This window comes from Pseudoliparis swirei, chromosome 7, assembly GCF_029220125.1.
Source record: "Pseudoliparis swirei isolate HS2019 ecotype Mariana Trench chromosome 7, NWPU_hadal_v1, whole genome shotgun sequence".
Taxonomy (NCBI): domain Eukaryota; kingdom Metazoa; phylum Chordata; class Actinopteri; order Perciformes; family Liparidae; genus Pseudoliparis; species Pseudoliparis swirei.
Window position 1 is genome coordinate 6,229,628 of NC_079394.1, and position 21,217 is coordinate 6,250,844.

Sequence of the window (21,217 nt, forward strand, 5' to 3'; positions counted from 1 at the left end):
TATTTTTGATTCTTTGCATATGCACACACATACAGTACCAGACACACATGAACCAACCAGCTATAATACGTTGCCAAATATGTATACACTAAATTTATAGTGCTTACCATTTATATATGTGTATGTAAATCTTTAAAACTCCTCATGATACACGGACAATCATATCATTTTTCTAAAAAGCTACTGCAAAACCATAATTTTAGAAATGACAATGCATTACAATTAACACAGCAGTCTCAATTTGCAAACACCATTAATGAATAACCAATGAATCACACACGTGGGTCATAGAGTTCATCCATTGTGTATAAATTAGCGTCATTAATGAACCTACGGTTGGGTAATACAACGTTACTGCACTGTTATAGCAGTAATGTAACATGTAGTGTTAAATGGTATAAAGCCGGCACATGCGTAGGCGTTACAAATATAAAACATAGACGACCTCTTGTTTGCTAACTGCAGAAGAGGGATCTGTCACCGAACCTGGCAACCTCATAGCTCATTCAGACCACAACTATAAACAAGAGGAGCTCCGAGGCTAGCCGACTTTCTATCGTAGGTGTTCATTTTTCTCATAACACAGACAACTGTTTCTTTGAGTGTAACACACACCCTTATAATGTTGACATGCTGTACACGTGTGTTTAGAAGCTAGTCTTACACTAAGGTTACCATGACAGCGGACTAGCTAGCTAACGGTAGCTGGTCCAGTCTGTGAGCAAAAGGTCAGCGACGCAAAGTCACGTTTCTGTTGTGATATAACGTTAAGTGAAACGATACAAAAATCACACGTGGTCCCGGTGTGAATACGCGTGTTTGTGTCCAAAAGTCGTTTGACTGAGGAGCTAGCGGTGGGGTTAACGTGAACGATAACCGAGCTGAGCGGACTGGGAGGCAGTAACACAGCCGCGTTGACTCGACTCCCTTTAAGGCTGCCTGCGGGAGCTGTGACTGTCTTCAGTTACCACACGGCGTCTTTAACAAGACTGAAACTTCAGCATCATTAGCCCTGAACTCCACACTTTGTCTTTTCATTTCAGATCGACATCAGTTCATCTGGGTCAGCCAGTCCATTTGAGGATCTCCCCTTTCATCTCAACAATGACCTGACCGATGGACCGCTGCAGTGTGCTCAATTAGAGGCTCTCTCGCGGAGGTAGATCATGAATGACAAACTCGTCTTCCTGGGCCTGCTGTACTTTGTCCAGGGCATCCCCTACGGTCTCCAGTCTTCCCTGCTTCCCGTCTACCTGCGTGGAGCTGGTCATTCCTTAACTCGCATTGGCTTCACCAAGATCCTCTACTTTCCATGGGTCCTCAAGGTGCTCTGGGCCCCCTTTGTGGACCGGGTTGGCACGAAGCGGCGCTGGCTGGTGGGCACAGTATCTGGGCTGGCTCTCACATGCCTCATGAGTGCTCTCCTGGCCCCAGAAGCCCATATCTGGGGAGTAGCAGGAATCCTTTTGGTCATGAACTCCTTGGCTTCTGTCCAGGATATCGCTGTCGACGGGGCCGCGGTGGGGTTGTTGAAAGGCCGCGGGGAGCTGGGCCTGGGCAACACGGCCCAAGTCGTGGGCTATAAAGCTGGATCTGTGTTTGCCGGAGGCGGGCTGCTGGCTGTGATTGACGTCGCCGGATGGAGCTGGATGTTCATGCTGCTGACGTTTGTGTACGCCGGCGTGGCACTGTTTGTGTGGGGGGCCCCTGTGCTGGATGATGAGAATTTGAGGGGCACACAGGCAGATGGCAGCAGGAGGGGGGGGCAGGCAGCAGACGCTATGAGGCCATGGAGAGTGTGGAGGAAGATGCTCGCAGTGCCGGGCACCCCTTGGACCGTCCTCTATGTGCTGACGTACAAACTAGGTGAGTCCAACTAATATGCAAGCACTTGTTGAAATTAACAATTATTGGAGACCAACATATTTTTAAATGAATTTACTTGTATATCTTTGCAGCCTAATACCAATACCAATGCTGATACGATGTCCAAACCGTACTTTGTTTTTAGGGCTGCTTCTCGATGAGCATTTTATTGATCAATTGTTCGATCTATAACATTTCACAAAAAAGTGACAAATCCGTCACATTTCTCTCGGCGATGTCCTCAAATGTCCAACGGTATTCAGCGTAAAATGATGTCAAACTGAGAAAAGCAGCAAATCGTCACATTGGAGAGGCTGGAACCAGAGAACGCTAGGAGTTTGAGAAATAACCGAAACAATCAAATTCCATTCCATTCTCCGAACCGCTTTTCCTATTCAGGGTCGCGGGGCGCTCGAGCAAATCCCGTTGACATTGGGCAAAGGCAGAGATGGGTACACCCTGGACGGGACCCCAGTTTATCGCAGAGCACATGGAGAGACAGAGAACCGTTCACGCTCACGTTCACACCGACGGGCAATTTAGAGTCCAATTAACCTACGCTGCATGTCTTTGGACTGTGGGGAGGAGAGAAGCCGTGCTGCCACGGGGAGAACCTGAGCCCCTCTGGCTGTGAGGGGACAGTGCGAGCAACGATACCACTGTGCAGCCCACTCAACTCAATTGTTACCTTCGCATTGAAAATACGGAAGGTTATGTTTTGATCGCTGTGTATTTGTATGCGTGCGTGTTATTCGCATAAGTCAAAAAGTATTAAACCGAATCGCATGAAATTTGGTGGGATGATTGGTTATTATCCGGGGACCATTGATTAGATTTTGGGATCGATCGGATCAAAGGTCAAGGTCAAGGTCACGAAAAGGTCAAAATCTTCTTTTTACCATAGCACGGTCAATTTTTATCCAATTGGCATGCAACTAATGCCAACATGTTCATAATTCAATGCCCAATCTTGTGATATGCGAAGGTATGCGCTCTACCGAGTGCCCATTCTAGTTTTAGATGCATTTGATTTTGATCCACTAACTAATTCATCAATACATTGTTGCAGCACTAATTATGTGCGCAGACTGCGCTCATGGTGGACATCAGTAAAGGAGGGATTAAAAAAGAAAAAATGGGAGCACTTCCATCTCATCTAGGACACCAGTCCAAGCAATGAAAAGTTTCCTTAAATGGTGACCCTTTGTCCCACTTTGAACATTTCTTTAGTTGTTCCTGCCTTCATGTAGGATGCAGATTCCACCACTAGATGTCTCTGTTGGTGTTTCCATGAAGTCTGAACTAAGGAGCGAGTGTATTGGAAAAGTTTGGGAAGTTATTATTACGTGACAATTTATTATCTCTAAGCGGGTCCTGTATGTACGTTGGAAAATACAGACCCTGCTAAGATAAAGCCGTTGATTTTATTGTCTCTCCTTTATAAAAGTATAGACCTAAGGCCCATGAACAAGAAGACAATGTTAGTTTGAATGCATTTTGCGCTCATACAGTAAGTTTTGTAAATGAATGAAATGGTTCCAATAAGAAACTAAAAACTGAAAGTAGTTTCGGATCAGTCAAGCTTGTATGTGTGTGTGTGTGTGTGTGTGTGTGTGTGTGTGTGTATTTGGGAGAGAGAGTTGATATGACCAGAGTTCGGTGTTTGGTAGCAGAAGGGGATTATGTAAGGATTAGAGTGTCTTTGTGTCTGTTGCGTTCAGAAACCGAAATGGAAGACGACGCATCATGCTGATGTGTGTTTGTGTGTGCATGTGGGAGGCGGGAACATAATTGTCTCCTCATATTTGCATCGCTTTAACTTGTGTGTGTGCTGAATGTATATGCCTTCGTTTTTAGATTGTTTGCGCGTGTGTTTTTGAGAGAGTTTTAAGAGTGGCTCAGTAATCGGATGAGTCCCAGCAGACGACACGACGAGACAAAATATGAAGGCTGGCTGGACCCCCTAATCTGTCTGGGGAGCAACCCCCCCCCCCCCAACACTCACCATCGGCTGATGCTCATAATTACAACAATAATTACTGTAACAGTTAGTGTTTTCTCAGTAGATTCATTGAGACCCTTGTCACTTGTTAGATATTCCCATCTTTGCGGGGGAAAAATATTGTGTAATATCTTAGATTCGGCCTGGATGTGCCAGCATGATTGCCTATGTGAGACAGCATTGTTTTTGTTCAAGGGGTGTGTGGTTATGTTTGTGTGATCTGCCTGTCTGAACCCCCCCCCCCCCCCCCCCTTCGTTTGGCAAACACTGACACACACACAAGCACAGACCCCCCTCTCCCTCATCAATCCCTAATGAACTCTGTGTTTGCGCTGGGTCCAACACAGCGGCCAATCATCGGGAGCCTCGTGTCTGAACTGTGACCCTCGTGCCATCTAAGGCCACAGGCGTGGGGGTTGGAAAGAAAATGCAAGAGGAAAATGTCAAGAAATAGGCAAACGAGAGGTTTCAATATGCAGATAAGCTCAAATGTTGGATACAAACATTGTAATATCCTGTTGTCATATGTGAAAAATAAACTTCAGTCCTGTGCTGGCATGGGAATCTGCTAAAACGCATCATAGCTAAAAGGGAATGTTTTTTTTTTTTTTTTAAATAGTGCAAAGTGTTAATTACTATAATTCGACAATTTGAGGAATATAATTATTTTACATCAACACCTTCAATACATTGAATTTATATACTTTGCATTGCTAGTCCTCACATTTTCTCATATTGCTTACACTGTTACCACAGTGTTGTCCACGTCAGAGCTGTTTTTTTAAGGTTGGGGGTCCATAACCCTGTATATGTGACAAGAGACGTGAATGACGGGGAGAAGAGGTGGCCCCTGATGGTGGCCCCTGATGGTGGCTTTCCCTGGGAACTGACCAGGTGTACAGAGGAATGGATGGATGGACACAATAAAAGAAAAGCTTTGTTTCAATACTTCACAACCGTTTCCTCCATAAAGGCAACTCCAGTGTTTCCTGATAAAATTCACCCAGTTGTCAGTTTATTAGACACATCTCATTGATATAAATGGGTTTGACAAAATATGAGAAACAACTCTCATTGTAATGCAATACAGTTCAACAGCACTAGAAATTAAATTAAATTGACACCTCTTTAAATTAGTTTCAACAAAAACCTTAAAGAAGGTAGGATTGCCTGAACATTTATAAAGGAAGAAGGGAAAGAGGGCGTTTTTTATTTATTGGTGACGACATTTTGCCTGCATACACAGTTTTAAGGTTGAGAGGGTAAAGTGAAGGCTTCGGATGCTCTGTTTGTAGAACTTCTCTGAGCGGACAAGTACAGTTAAAATAAGTTGGGTCTTTAAATAATAAAAAACAAATGCATGAAAGAAAATGTTGCCCTGTTCATCCCAAATACTTTCACTCAAACAAACATCTCGGTGTAATGAAAACTCGAGTCCAGTCCACAGAGCAGTTTCAGAGACGTGGGCAGAAGTGCCTGCTGGTGGGTTTCGGGGAGCTGAATCCAAATTAGTTTTTCTGTCTATGGTTTGAAAAAACACACCATTAAATGCTTTCATCAACAAATAATATTTCACAACATTGACCTGTTTTGTTGTGTGTTGGACCTACATTAAATAACTGATGTAAACAAAGCTTTGATTAGAAAACACGAGTGACTAATAATTGTTTTCTTGAGTTTGGTGTGTGTCTACTCTACACCATCTCAACCTAAGGTAGGCCCCAATACTTTTAGTTGAGTACATCTTAGTGTCGTGATAGTTTTTTGCTTCATTTTTGGATCAACATATAAAATGAGAAATTTAATTTACATTAAACGGCAAAATGTTTTCTTCTTTTTTGAATCAACAACAACTGCTGTTCACTGGTGTGTACAATATTATAGGAAAAACTACTGTAACCCAAAGTGCCTTTTTAAAAGACATCATGGAAATGTAGCTTAGCCAAGTTAATTTAGGGGATATTTACTCTTGAGACATAGAGAATGGATATTAATATTACATCATATTTGAAAACTTATATGCAGAGAACAAGCACAGTCTATCCAGTAACCAGGTTTGGGTGATGAGGGGTTCTTTTGCTTATGCATAGTTAAATAGTGTATTTTCACATCTACATTGATCTGCTGGGGGGGGGGGGGGGGGGGGGTATCAAGGTGTGTATAGACAGGGCTCTGGACTGGTTTTGTCCCCAGGGAACCTTGGGAGCTGAAAGGTGTGTGTGCATGTATAAGCACATAGGCATTTGTGTGTGTGTGTGTGTGTGTGTGTGTCCGCTGGTCTCAAACATGTGGTATGTATGAACCTGTCTCTGTTTGCCGTGCGCCCTGCAGGAAGTGATACTATCGTTCTGCAGGAGGACTTAGTGTCCTCAGTGATCGCTCCTGCTCCGCCAGCTCTTTTTGTCTAAGCTGCAGCACAGGAGTCAGGATTTGACCCCCACTGTCCTTGCCGACCTCTCACCCTCATCACCCCGGTATCTCACCCGCATCCTACTCTGATCGCTTTTACCACCCAACATTCACACATGCTCTCCGACCATCTCCCCCATCTCATACAGACAAAAGTGTTATGTGTAGACCCTTTTTTTTTAACTAATCAGGAGAACTTGGAATAACTGTCCTAAGACCAGCCAAGGTGATCTTTACTATAACTTGTTGATGAGAGTGCTTTAGCAAAAAATAAGACTAGTTTTCTCATAAAGTTGCGATGTTTGCTTGTATCTTTTGTTTTGCTGAAAATGACTCACCGGCTGTTTGGACCAACGAGCTTTAGTCCTGTGTGCATTGCTAACGCAGTGACTCCTCTCTCTTTTGTGCCATGAATGGGTTCATTATGTGTTCCTTCATAACTTGCATAAAACAACTCTGCTTCTTTTTTCCCCTCTCACTTTACTCCTTAAAGCATGTGGAAATCTAGTTTCTAATATTTAGCATTCATCCATAACTTTAAATATATTGCTTATTTATGACAAAAAAATATATATATTTTCATCCTATATGATTGTATTATATGAGTAACACTGAAAAAGTCCTCTAATCTCTCTCACTTAGACGGTGTTGACGTGATTTGATCAGATTTGATTGACCGTGTTGCGGAACATTAAGTCGTCTTATGAATGAGCTTTGAAATGACAGTCTGCTTTCTTTAGACGAAATTACCAAAATTGTCCTTACTTTTGCAAAAAATAAAATAGTTGTCTTTATTTCACGGCGCTTGGACCCCACTTGAAAGTCTATTCTCCAAAGCCCCTTTTAAATACACTAGGATACAAAATCAGACCCGCTACTTCTTTTAATGTTAAATTGTTCTGCCTTTCTGTGCTGTCTGCTTCTAATGTAAACATAAACAGTTTTTTCTTTGAGCCTGCCATTCCTCCTCTGTTTCCTCTTCGCTAACATCCTCACAGTGTCTCTGTTCATCTGCCCCCCCCCCCCCTTCTATATCTCTCTCTTTAGCTGTCTCCATCCCATGATGCTCTCCTTTTTCTCAAGTCGTTCAACTCGCATCTTTTTTTGTAGTTATTGAGATGAAAGCATTATGATTTTCATTGCCTGCTCTACATCTTATGTCTTCTTCCCTTGCTTCTTTTACATCGACGCTGTTTCTCTCGCTGCCCTTTTTTTAAAAAAAGTCATTTTTCCTCCCTCTTTTTCCCCGACCCGTTCCCTATCTCTCGTCGTCTCCCCCCTTCGCTCTTGTTCCACCCTTTTCTCCTTCCCCTTCATTCTGCTTGTTTAATCTTTGCGGATGTCTCATGAAATCCCTGCTGAAATGGACAATTGTTGCTTTGAGAATATTTATAGAAAGGAATAATCAGCCTGCTTGTGTTTGTCTGCACGCCCTCCCCCAACCCTCCTCTTTAAAGAAATAATTAGTTGACGGCAGGACTGTGAAAGCTCTGAGCTTTGAGCTAAACAACAGGCAGGCAGACAGGAACGGGAGCACAGAACCATGGGTAAACAACCCAGGCATCATGGGTACCGCTGCTGCCACTGTTTACTTTATTACGGCTAAGTTGATGCTGCAGAGGATGACAGCTATTAAAATGTGAATAATGCACAGAGGGTGTACGTGTATCAGTGCAGCTGAGTGTGAGGGGTGAGCGATGTAGTGACATATTGTAATCCAAATATATTGAATTTAAATATACATCATGGGTTTAGGAGTAACATTTAGACATGTTGCTGCCATGTGACTTATTTCTAAAATTACATTACAAAAGAATTGTTTATTTTTTTGGCTAACGCAAAGTGCAAAGTGCTCAGTACGTCTCGTGTAATTTTAATTACCTCTGAATCTCATTCCTCTTTCGCTTTATCTAAAAGAAAAACACAGACGGCTAGATTTATTTTGATTTATCTTATTGACTTTACTTTTTGTGACCAATTTGAACATAATCATCCCCGTCCTTATTAACTATATGTAAATTGCCGAGAGCGACACCTGAGTGACAGAAGTGAGAGACGAGTGTTTCCTACACAGAGAATCCAAATTTCCTACGCCATGTTTCTGCTGGGTTGTCACACTCGTGGTGACACTCTCGTTCTACTGCTGCGCTCCCGATCACTGGGAGCTCCTCGGCTTTCTCATTCTTTTTTCTTCCAGTCTGTTTCATCTGCCTTTTTTCTCTCCCTTCTCTATTTTTGTTTGTCTCCTGACTGAGTGAGTGAGTCGTCGCGTTGTGTCGCGTCATCTTTGACAGCAGTCTGGGAGCCGAGCTGTCACTCACGCAGCTCCTTGGTCCCACTGTCTTTCTGAAGTCAGTCTCCATTTATATAATAATGGCGTATAGTCGGCGGCACTGAATATTTTACTGTAATGTTCCGCGGAACATTACCCCCACACTCACCGCCGCACAGAGAAAGTCTTATTGTCTGACAGAAACTTTTTATTTTGACTTAAAGGTCTTTGTGAGGTCTGTTTCATCTGAGGAAGTTTTTGTGTTTTTGTTGTGTTTTCCTTTTGGTGCTTTAGGAAAAGTGCGAGGCCCCGTTTGATAAAGTGACTGAGGGTATTCTTTTTCTTGTCAGGCATCTATTATTGACACTTTCCAGGAATAGGCCTAGGTGCGCTGTGTGTCGGTGTGCCGTATTTGATTCGGCAGTTGTCATCTCAGGAAAACCACGTTGCTCAGTCTTGCAGGCTAAACAGATTGGTACAACATCCTCATCAGATTTGACTGATTAGAATAGGCGTGTGTATTCAGGAGGTGTCTCACATATTTACTGTAGGTGAGAAATAATAAATGCTTAGTCAGAGACCTACACAGGGTTCCTACGGTCATGGAAAACCTGGAAAAGTCATGGAATTTTAAAATGGTCATTTCCAGGCCTGGAAAAGTCATGGAAAAAATTTAAATCATGAAAGTTTGGGAAAAGTCATGGAAATGTGTTATAATCACATGTTCATTTACGCAGAGTTTGAAATTGTTATTATATTTTTTAAAGAAAGACGCTTAAAATATAAGCCGGCCTACGCTCTCGATACGCAAAATGTTCTACATTTGTTATGTTTATACTGAGATTTCAGTTTGGTCATGGAAATTTGTTTTAAAGTCATGGTAAAGTCCTGGAAATCCATTGGTCAAATGTGTAAGAACCCTGCCTACAGTATATAATACATGTTGTCTCAATTGCACGTCTTACCATCATCATAACTGACTGAATAACTCATTCATGTCTGTTGCTTCCCCCCCCCCTTCTTTCTCCGTCTCTCGTCTTCTTTTTATCTCCCGATCTTCCCTCTTTGTCCACCTGTCTCTTCTGTCGCTCTGTATGCAGGTGAGCAGGGTGCAGTGACCATGTTTCCTCTTTTCCTGTTGGATCATCACATGACCGCCAGGGAGCTCGGCTTCTGGAATGGCGTTATCGCCATGGGCTTCTCCATCTGTGGGTCTTCCCTGGGGGGCGTGCTGCTCGCTCAGTTCAGGTAGTCTTTATCAACACCGCTATTCTCCCCAGGTTATCACGGGCTTCATCGTGATCGTTTTTGAACGGCAGTAGTATTTTGTGACTGGACTCTTTTTAGTGGCATCATATTGCAGCAGGGTCTTAAAATTTATTTGGTGCCACAAAATTCCCACATGTGCTACTTTTGATATTCAGAGCTTTAATATATTAGCAAACAACTGCATTCTATGTAAACATATAGATTAATAATGTCTACCTGAGCAGAGAATTAATCCGCTCTCCCTCTCTGTGTGTCGTAATCCAAACCTCTCCTTGTTATAGCATGCTTTTAGTCTATATGACCTTGCCACACTGGCTAGCTCAAAGCTACCGATCTGCACTGAGCTCATCTGGTGGTTACAGCTCGATAGCGCTGTCACGGAAGTGTATCACAAACCCTCCGTTTCCCCAAAGTAAACACTATTAGCCCTGTCCTGCTGTTGGCTTCAATACCTGCAAGACGCCTGCTCAGTCTTCGCCATGTTAAATAAAAAATAAAACCCTCATCTATAACTTCATAACCTCTACTGCCACCTTCACCTGTACTTCACCTGCACTTTACACATATCACAGAGTAAATGTCACACCGGAACTTATATTACCACTTGCACATACTCTGCACTCTTCTGCTTTGCACTTCTGGCTAGATGCTAACTGCATCTCGTTGCACCAAGACTTGTACTTTGTGTAATGACAATAAAGTTGAATATAATCTAATCTAATCTAAAAATTCTCCCAATCATGTATTTAGCACCTTTTAAGAATGCATAAAATGCCTTTAAAAGTCAAAGACGACTGCGAAAGCACCATGTTTTTGCATGTCATTAAATCCACATATTTCATAGCGTTGTCCAATATTCTCAAGGGAACTTTTACCAGTTAATTCAATCATAGATTCATCTGCCAGTTACTTCCTTCATCATTGGGTATATACAACTGTAAATAAATGTGTCATAAAATGCCTGTTAAAAACTTCCCAGAAACCAAGGTGACATCAAATATCTTTTTTTTTGTCCGACCAATATACAAACACCCTTCCATGACACTTGTGAAACTTGGAGTAATTGCAGATGAGAAGCTATGAGAGTTTGAATTTAACTCATGGTTACAGTTGATTTGTAAGATTTATTGACAGTATATACACATTTAAAAGGTGAATGTAACAGTTTCTAGAAACAAGCCAAGACTCAATGAGGTTACATCGCGGCGTTATAGGACTAAAGCTTTAGCTTCCAGCAGGAAGAAAGAAGTGAGGATTCCTAGTCCAGTCCACAGCACCACAGGAACATGGATCTTACTGCCTCATGCGCTTTGCTCTCACCAGATGTTACCATACATCGTCTTCCTCCTCTTCTTCTTCCTCCTTCAAGCTTGCTTGCAGCTTGCTTCCTCCTCCTTTACCTCTTCCTCATCACTCTGGACCCATTCGTCATGTTTTTTTATTACTCTTCATCGGCTCTTGTTTGTGTGTGTGTGTGTGTGTGTGTGTGTGTGTGTGTGTGTTTCTGCCTGTCTGACTGTGTGTGTACAGTAATTTAAGTAAACATAGCCTTGTTTGAGAGCTCAAGGACCCCCTGTGTCTGGTGTGTGAACAGCGTGAGCAGCCAATCCATCACACACACTCATGCGCGTGCACACACATACACACCCCTCAGGGTTTGATCATAGAGAGGCAACGTGCAACTGTAGTTGAATTTAATTCTCACATTTAAATAAAGATACTAAGATGTAGACTGTATGATGACTATATCAAATGGCAGTATTGCAGCATATTAGATTTGACTTATTCTGGGGATTTTTAGTACTTTAAATGTGGTATATTAGAAAAGGTATACAGTGTTAAAAATCTGGGAACAAAATTGATGAGCAGGCATAAGATTGTTTTTGCATAGCATTTAACCTTTACATGTTTCCCCTTCAGCACATCGACACTGTCTTTTGTGGCTGACCACTGTTGCGTGCGGTTTTATGTCTGCTTATACTAGGATCACATCATAGCACAGCCCGGCCTATGGCCAGTGTGATGTAATAAGAGCTATAAATAACAACAATGCCTTTCTAAAGGATAGTTTCCACCCTGCTTTATTGCACTCTTAAAGGTAGAATATGTACATTTTCCGCATTAAAATGTCTAGAAACATGTTATATGTTTTGTTGAGCTGTGTGTTTATATTATCTCAAATGTTTTTAACAATTTTCAAAACCAGGGAAATATATAATTTTAATCAAGTCAACAGTCCGTTTCCTCCAGTCTCCTGCCAATGGCGTCATATCCTCATTAAACATGCGCTAGCGTTGAGGTTGTCTTCCATAAGCTGTCATGAATTTACCTTTTTTAAGGTTTAAGCGTAATTTGTACAAAACACTTTTAAGATCTTAGTCGTCTTTAACAATGTATTTTAATGGGATGAAGTACTTAAGTCATTGGACATCTGGATCTTAAGTTATCAGAGAAACAATCTGAGTAAATGTTACCGGCAGCTCGGCTTGTTCAGCGTCGGAGAACCCCTGACATTTAACGGCAAACTGCTTTATTCAGTAATTTTACTGATTAGTATCACCTGGTCCGGTTGTTTTGGAGATGCGGTTAAAACCTCCTCAATGTTGAGCACTAAAGGAGATTCTAATCGGTAAATGCTGATTCCAATGACAAGAATGATGGTGAACAACAACTCTACCAAGATCCCACTTTACTTCTCAATGTGACCAAACTCTTGTCTTTTCATATTGTTCTAAATGAGAGACCCATAGTGTCAGGAAATGACATATTATGTTGAACCAACATCCAACTGTCTTTTTCTCCTTCCATCCACATCTAGAACATTTTGCGATTCAACCAATTTACAACATAAGAGGGTCAAAATAATTAGAGATACTGTCATTGAACTTTGTTTGTTGCCTTTTTGTCGACATGTGTCCGTTTCCACGAGCTCTCTCTGATATCAGTCGTTTTTGCCTTTGTGTTGTGTTCCCAGCTGCCTCCCAATCTTTCTCCTCATGTAATGTGTCACTATCTAACACAGAGAAAACCTCCAAAAAGCAACAATGCTTTGAGGGGAAAGCACTTTAAAAACAATGTAATTGTTATACTTTGGCTTTTAATATTTCATTATTCCCCTCCATCTCTCACTTGAAAAGATGTGTAACCTGTAAAGGCAGTACAATGTTCAGTCAGAACACATCAAAATTACTTCTGAGGGTAAGATGCACTAAAGCCATTTTTACTCATGAGTCTTAGGAATGTTAAGTTCAGTCTATTTCTTCAGTATTTACTGGTTTCAGTTTCTGCCATCAGTTTCGGGTGTCTCTACTGGTAAAGTGGGAACTGCTATTTGTCTCCCTTTAAGAACGTTTAAAAGTCAACCAGACAGTAATGTTAGGCCAGGATATGTGAATCAGAGTTAATCATATCCCCAGCCCTCTTTCAAGGTAAAATATAAAACGACTCATTTGTCGAGTGTATTTGGTTGTACGAACCCGTCCAGTGTCAGGTGAACACTTCTCCTTCCTCCCCTTTTTCTGTCACACACTCACACACATTCACACAGAGAGAGTGCTGTCCACCAGGATGCAGTCCCACCTCTAAAAGCTCAGTTGGAAGGTTTTTCCTGTGGTCAGTGAATGACCCCCTTTACAACTGCCACTGGCAACCCGAGAACGTGGCTATTCTTATCTGGGCTCGGCCCGGGTGAGGTGGCAGCCAGGCAGGCCACCTCTCTCTCTCTCTCTCGCTCTCTCTCTCACTCGCACGCACACACACACAGACAGACACACAGACACACACGCATGCATGCACACACAAACCCCAGCATCTCTCGAGAGTGTGTGATATGAAAGACTGTCATTGAGAAGGTAGGTAAAGGAGCAGAGAGAAGAATATCTTTAGCATGTGAATGAGAGAGAGAGGGAGAGAGAGAGAGAGAGAGAGAGAGACTTATAAGTGAGTCAAAGCAAGTGTTCACTACAGATGGTTTTCTGCTGTGTTATTTGTTTGTAATAATCTGTTAGCCTTTAATCACAATAACAGGTTATTTATTTGATCATGGTATTTGGACCAATTATTGTTAAAAAAGAAATGTCACATTATATATTTAGTTTCAGGCATATGTCACTATACGTTGTAGTTAATTGTGATGGTCATTTTGTTCATAATGTCATTAGATCAAACAATTAATAATAATACAAAATTAGCTGCTGATTAATCATTTACGAATAAATATTTATCTAGCTGCAGCTCATACAATATAATCCGAGCATACCTGGTTCAAGTGTGGTGGGGACTTGCGGAGCATGTCAGCAGTCCTCACGCGCCCCTCATTTCTTATCCCATTTGTCCACAAAAGAAACGCATTCAGAGATCAATATTCATCAGAAGATCAGAGTCTGGCCACTGCTTCGCCAAATACAGATCAGGGCCTCATCTCAGCAGGATAATGAAATTAACTTTTACATTTTGCTGAGAAGATTATTGACCTTGAGATCTCATTCGTGGACTGAAATAATTGTCATCGGTTCTCTTATCCAACTAAATCCGATATCCTGCTTTGTGTGACAAGCTCCTTTTTCCTCACGGGCTTCTTTACACATAGATAATGACATGCAAAAAGACAAACAAACACACACACACAGTCCTTTGAGTGGCAGGCATCCCCTGAGTGATTGACATCGTTAATCCCTGATGTCACACAACGTTTGTATGTGTTTGTTTGTGTGTGCGTGCGTGCATGTGTTAACAGTGATTAATTATCCTCTTCATGCTGGGGATCTCCTTAGGTTATTGATTACGTCACAAACCAAACCCACAGGGGGATGATTTTCTTGCACTAACAGGGAATCAATTAGTGTCTGGGGACTTGTTTACTTAAGCACATGCACACAGGTTCTTGTGTGTGTGTGTGTGTGTAACGTGAAAAGAGAAAGCACAGTGTCTCCAAATGAACCAACCGTGAGCCCCCGTCACCACATATCACACTGCTTATCAATAAAACCCGTACCTCAAAGTTGTTGAACATCTCTAATACTTGGCTGGTTTGCTGTTCTCTCCGCAGCATCGGGGCGATGATGCGACGCGTGTTTGTATTGCGAACCGTCAGCATGGTCTTCCAGAGCTCTCTACTCACGATACTGGATCCATCACCACTCATGAAAGGTGAGAGACAGACTGAAATACAGTCACACACAGCAATTTAACTACATCCCAGTTAGAACACATATTCCCAGTTAGAACACAAATGGCCATTATCCAATGTAGTCCAGTAGGTCTGTTTGTGTTGGTGCTCTGGTATAATAAATATATATATATATATTTATATTAACTATATATATATATATTATTATTATTATATATTATATTATATATAGTATAATGCAAGCAGGTGATGAAGTTTGGGTTGGTGCTCTGGTATAATAAATATATACAGTATATTTATATATATTTATATTAACTATATATATATTATTATTATTATTATTTTAATAATTATTATTATACATTATATTATATATAGTATAATGCAAGCAGGGGATGAAAGGACAAGAGAAGAAACCCTGTATCCAAGTGTTTAAACACTCATAGCTGAAGTTAGAGTGACCCTGTTAGTCTTTTATTCTTCCCATGCATAGTATATCAGCGCGCCAGTCTCTTGAATAAACACATTACCATGCGTGCATGTAAAAACACAGCTTTAGGTCACAAATGTACATTGTGAGTTTAGGATAAACACACAAGCATAGTCACACTGACTTCTGATCTTATAGTTACATTAGGTTAAATTATCTTTTGTTGAGAATAAGAACTGTTTATTCAGCGCAATCAACATTTGAAAGGCCACTGTTTGAATATGCTCCGTAATCAGTCATAAAAACTACAGACTTATGGAATTTGGTGAATAACAAAAGGCTAAAAAAAAATCATGATGCTCGACACCAAACACAGCAAGACTGCTTTTGAAAATAGGAACTATGATCATAATTATGATTTCGCAACAATGACTGAAAGACACTCAAAAATATAACACACTTGGTTCTCAAAAATAAGCATTACGTTGAGCCAACACCTCTGACAATCTTAGCGAAGACTTTATTATGACATTCACTACTCTGCTATTGTGTTGTGGTATTTCTGTCATCTTTGATATTTTTTCTAATGGGGTACGTCAGCTGATTTCTCTCGCCTTGGCTGGAAGGTAGTAAATTGATAATGACGTGAGGTAATTTCTGCACTGCACAGTTGTGCAATAGATATTTACCGTCACAGTGAACGCTCTAAATCCCACTATAGAATTACTGACATCTTTCCTTGTCTGGTCTTCGGTCAGGTGACCTAGAGCCTGTGAGTTGTCAAACAGTGGGCCTCAAAAGAAAGGAAGAACATATTTCTACCACGTACAATTCAGTTTTTTCTTTCACACTTCTTTTGAAAAGTTTCACCTCTTCAGGCTCTAAAAAGGAATCAATTCTCGTCGAGGCAAAATCTCTCTTTAGTTCGACTCAAAGTAGATGTTGACATTTTCAAGCTGTGATGTGCTGACACAATAAGACGTTGCTTTATCTTTATTTATACAACATGTCGGAAGGTAAGACACCTAGTAGTTGTTCAAATATGGGGATTACGGCACACGCTTTCTCTCCTGGAAGCCCTTCACAGTGTTGCACAGAAAAAGTGACAGAAATCTTTGGGCAAAGAAGAAAAAAAAGAGCGAGACAGAGAAGTTCAAACCGCTGCCTACTTTTTCACTTCTACACACATGAATGCTGGATTGCCATTAAAAAAAAAGACAGAAATTGTTAGACACAGTGACAAAAAGGTTTGGAACTACTGGCCTACCGATTGAGCCAGATGTTTAATACTCATACAGCCCAAGAGTTGATGATGCAGAGGACATTGATAGACAGGTGTGCTCTCTCTCTCTCTCTCTCTCTAGAAAGCCATTCCGTTATTAATGTCTGAATGACACATTTGATTCCTTAACACAGCCAGTCGCAAAGCTTTTGGGAATTATATCTGCGCCTTTTATCTCCGCCAGAGTTGTCTGTTCCCCTATCAAGCCTCTCAGGCTGAAAGTTGAGGCCTCTCCTCCCTTTACTTTAAACCCAGAACAAAGATTTCAGAAAAACATTCAGTTTCAGATTTTTCAACGTTACATGATAACCCTCCGCTTCCCACTCTTCCAGTCTGATCAGTCGGTGCGTCTGTGTGACTCCCACAGTCTTGCGTCGCCGACTGAAGAGTCTTATTCGGGAAAAACTCTGGCGGCTTGAGTGAATAATTCAGTGTTAGCGGGAGACAGATCGGCTCTGTGGTTCCTCTGTGTCTCCCCACTCACGCCGCTCTGCCACTTCCCCTCAGAGGATACGCTACATGTGTTTTGGGGACGATGACGGGGAGTCGTCGGCGGTGTGAGAACGGAGAGCAGACACTTCAGCAGCTTACCGCTTCTCGCTGCTTTGTCTCTCGACTTTGATTCCGACACAGAATGGTAGAGCGAGAAGTCGAGCAGAGCAGCGAACAATGCAAAATGGATAGTTTTCTGACTGTTTCCGAAAAACCCAACAGTTGCACTAAGACGTTCTGTGCGTGTTCCAGCGTGATTTTGTGTGTTTGGTACTTCAGGTATGGCCATCCTGAGTATGAGTGTTCAACACTTCTTGGGCGGGCTCATCACCACGCTCACCTTCACTACCATGATGCAATGCACTCAGAGGGCCGAGGAAAGCATTCAGGTAAAGCAAACGTTGTTCGTACCTGCCAATAGCCTCGAGAAAGAAACTGCTGTTATTTCATACATGTTTCTCTTTTTGGGATTAATTGTCAAATTCATGTGGCTTCATCAGAAAACACACACTTTTTTTTCCTTCTCTCCGTCATTATGTCCTTCCCTTCTTTTTTCTCTTTCTGTCTTGGTTTAATTGTGCCATTATGTAACTTCAGGTAATTTACTTTTTATTGTCAGGGGGGCCGGAGAGGGAAATCCTCAGCATACAGTACCACACCTTACCTGTCAGTTCCCATCAGCTGTTTCCACCTGGAAAATCTCAGACCCAGTTTCTATTCATTGCTTCTTTTCTTTTGGTACTACACTTAGCCCCCCCCCCGACCCCCCCTCGTACCACCTCACTCCATTTCTTTGTCAGTCTGGGGTCCTTTAAACGCTCTCCGACTTTTCCCTCTCCTCTGTCGTTTTCTCCTCTTTAACATATCTCATTGTGTCCCCGTCGTAACTGGGTCATCGTTGCCTGGAGCTGATCGCGACTCACACAGCCACTCGCTCGGCGCTCAGTCAATCTCTGAAGGTGACAAATTATCAGTTAAATTGCTGTCACTCTTAAAGTTGAGTAGGAAGGGGAAACAACGCACAGGCTGTAGCACAGATATCGGCATCTGGTTCCTGATAAAATAAATAGAGAGAGAACCACCGATAATTTCAGAGGTTCTGTGTGTGTGTGTGTGTGTGTGAGCAGGAGCTTGCCTGTGCTCGCTGTGGGTATATGTGTGTGTTATTGAAGGTAGTGCTATCCAATGACAGAAAGCTGATAGTAAGAGTGCTTGTTAACGATCCCCAGGAGATAGAAACCAAATCTGTTAAACAAGTTGCTCAGAAAAAGGCACTCCACTTAGCGGTGGTCACACAGGGTCTCAACGTTCTCTCCCTCCGTGTCCAGACCACAGTCGTCTAAACTCACCACCAGCTCCTCAACTCTCATCCGATTCATACCATGTCATTTTCAGTCGAGGAATGTTCTGTGCGGATCGTAGTGATTGTGGTAACTACATTATTAGTCTATTAATCATCTAATCCATATGTTACATCATCTGAAAATAGTGAAACGTGTTTGTCACATACTGAGAATCCGAGGGGATGTCTGTTTTGTCTGTACAATAGTGATACAAACAACATATTTACTTATGATATACTTAACCAGGATAACAATTTGCTCAAATCTACAAATCCTGAGAATGTAAAAGACTACGATTAATTAATTATCAAAATAGTTGCTGATTCCTTTTCTGTAAATCTACTCATAAATTAATCGACAAAGTGTTGAAGCTATTGTTCTAAAATGAGAAATAAAATAGTGCAAAGCAAAACAAACATTGTTAACCCTGTAAAAGATGCATTATGGTATAATTTGTGGATGTACAGGAGTGAAGGATCACAATAACCACGATGTTTAAACCAGTATAATGTCCAATGAAGGTTAACTAGTTCACACGACATGTATGCCATTTGAAGTTCACATTTGCAGTATATTTATTGTTTTGTAAAGCAGAAGAGTAATGTATGCATGGAAATGTCGCTTAACTACTTATAATAATAATAATAATTTAATACATTTTAGATTGATAGAGTAAAGACTTTTGTTATAATGAAGAAAAGAGTCCTAAACCTAAAGGATTAATTCAGTCAATGGTCTGGGTGGTGCCAGACACCTTCTGTTTGGTTTGGTTACCTGCCTCACCTCGATGCTCTCGGGCAGAAGGAGGAGGTTTAGGTAGGATTAGGTAATCTCTCTCGCCTTAAGGCTGGGATCAGATACTCTTCTTCGTTTGGCCTCCATCCATCGTCTCGAGCCCTGATCTCACGCTTTCTCTTTCAGCCTCCAGTCTTCTTTATTTAAATTGTTTTCACACATCAATCGTTTTCTTCTTCTTTTTTCTTCTGGAAATTCATACTTTTATTCTAGTCTCTATCTATTGTTGTTTTGTATTACATGTGTACTGATAAGTTGACAGTATGAAGTGTCACCTCTCCACTTTTCCATCTGCTACTCCCTCTTTTACTGACAATGTGCCTTTATCTTCCAAACCCTTTCCTTTCCTTCCCGCTCCTCTTACTCTTTTCTCATCATTCCTGCCCTCTTGTCCCTTCACCCCACCTCCCCACTCTACTCTCCATCAGGCGACCCACTACAGTTTCCTGGCGACTCTGGAGGTGCTGGGGAAGCTGACATTTAGCGCTCTAGCCGGAGGCATGGTGGATTGGTTTGGTTTCCAGGTTGCCTTCCTCTTCTTCCTCACCCTCTCCGCCGGGACAGCCCTGCACGTGTGGACAGCTACCTACACTGGTGCTCTCAGGGAGAACCAGCTCAAAGAACAGCCCAAGTGAGATGAGGATCAGGGTGCTGACCATGTATTGAAATGACTTGAGTTTGACTACCAGTATTCAGACAGCTCAAAAGTGTAAATCTAACACTGATCACATTCAGCAAAAAATTCAGTCTAGAAAATATGAATAAGTTGACTTTCTTGTTCTGCCATTTTTAAGGAGAAATCAGCCATGCGGTTAAATAACTACAGAGTGCTTTTTTTGTTGTGTTTTTGCACAATTGTCATTTTACTGGCAAAACTGGCCTTACATTTGATTTATTTTGCATTTGAAATGTCTATAAAAGTCTTAGTATTTGCAGTAATGGGAGGGATCTTGAAGATACTTTAGGTAAAGATGAGCACCTTGAGGAAAGAGTACTCTGGACTGTGTGGGATCGGTGTGATGACGTACAGTCACAATATCAAAGCTGTTAGTATCATCTGAGCCATTCTAATGTTTAAATAAGCCAGCAATAAGAGCTGTAGCCAAAAGCAATATTGCTACTTTGTGATGCTTGTTTCTTTTTTATACATTGTGTTGTGTTTAAATGTGTCAGTCAATCTCCTGAGTTGTATGGTTTACAGTTCTAAATGAATGAATCTCGACTACCTCGTATCAGCGCTGTATGGTACGATACACGGGAGGCAAATGTAAACAGTAGCTGCACCAAGTAGAGCATACACTCATTCATAATGAATAGTTGCAATACATACACTATATTACCTATGCTACAACAGTTAGCCAAAGTAGAGTTGCAGTTAGTGCAACTGTTTCACTGTTCATCTCTTTAAAAGTGAATACAAATGCAGTGCAGCTGCATGTTGCCATCTTGTCTAAGTTTTAATAAACTGATCAGAACTTATGTTCTTTGTAAAAACTTAAAAGACCAATACCACTGACAAATTGTGTTTTATGTCAATAATCTGTACTATAGAATATACTGTAACTCTCCAATGGCACTGTGCGCTATATAGAATAATTCTCCAGGCTTCAAATTTGAATGAAATAGCAGCATAGAATGATCCCTTTTCACCAGGTTCCGTAAGTGAATATAATCATAGAAATTAAATCTTAATAAAGTCTTAAAATTGTTAATGGAGACAACGGAGGAAACAAGGATACGTTTGCATTAAGGCATTCATCTCAGTAGATTTTGCTTTCACCCTCACACATAAATAAAGGGATGCCGTATTACATCATCGCCGGTTCATCCATGTAACCAGGTCCTCTGCCATGACATTTGTATTCAAAAAAATAAAGCTGCTGAGTGAATATTAGACTCTGGTCTTTTTGTGTGTGACCTCTGGTATTC

The 21,217-nt window shown here is 41.4% G+C and overlaps 2 protein-coding genes across 4 annotated transcripts in view; one reads left to right on the top strand and one right to left on the bottom strand.

The window, feature by feature from the left end:
- Positions 1–21,217, bottom strand: part of trpm6 (transient receptor potential cation channel, subfamily M, member 6) — a 141,798-nt gene that overhangs the window by 10,721 nt on the left and 109,860 nt on the right. The gene's annotated exons all lie outside the window — the stretch shown is intronic.
- Positions 175–21,182, top strand: mfsd3 (major facilitator superfamily domain containing 3). The gene is made up of 6 exons (XM_056418986.1): positions 175–558; positions 1,044–1,866; positions 9,650–9,797; positions 14,866–14,966; positions 17,430–17,539; positions 19,717–21,182. The coding sequence occupies exons 2-6, from the start codon at positions 1,167–1,169 to the stop codon at positions 19,921–19,923; spliced, it is 1,266 nt and encodes a 421-aa protein (XP_056274961.1). The 5' UTR covers positions 175–558; positions 1,044–1,166; the 3' UTR covers positions 19,924–21,182.

What these genes read in the sequence shown, in the direction of transcription:
- mfsd3 (XM_056418986.1), top strand. Translation starts at nt 1,167, where the DNA reads ATGAATGACAAACTCGTCTTCCTGGGCCTGCTGTACTTTGTCCAGGGC. An exon ending in TGTGCTGACGTACAAACTAG is followed by an intron (nt 1,867 to 9,649) that starts GTGAGTCCAACT and finishes CTCTGTATGCAG; the next exon opens with GTGAGCAGGGTGCAGTGACC. An exon ending in TCCATCACCACTCATGAAAG is followed by an intron (nt 14,967 to 17,429) that starts GTGAGAGACAGA and finishes TTGGTACTTCAG; the next exon opens with GTATGGCCATCCTGAGTATG.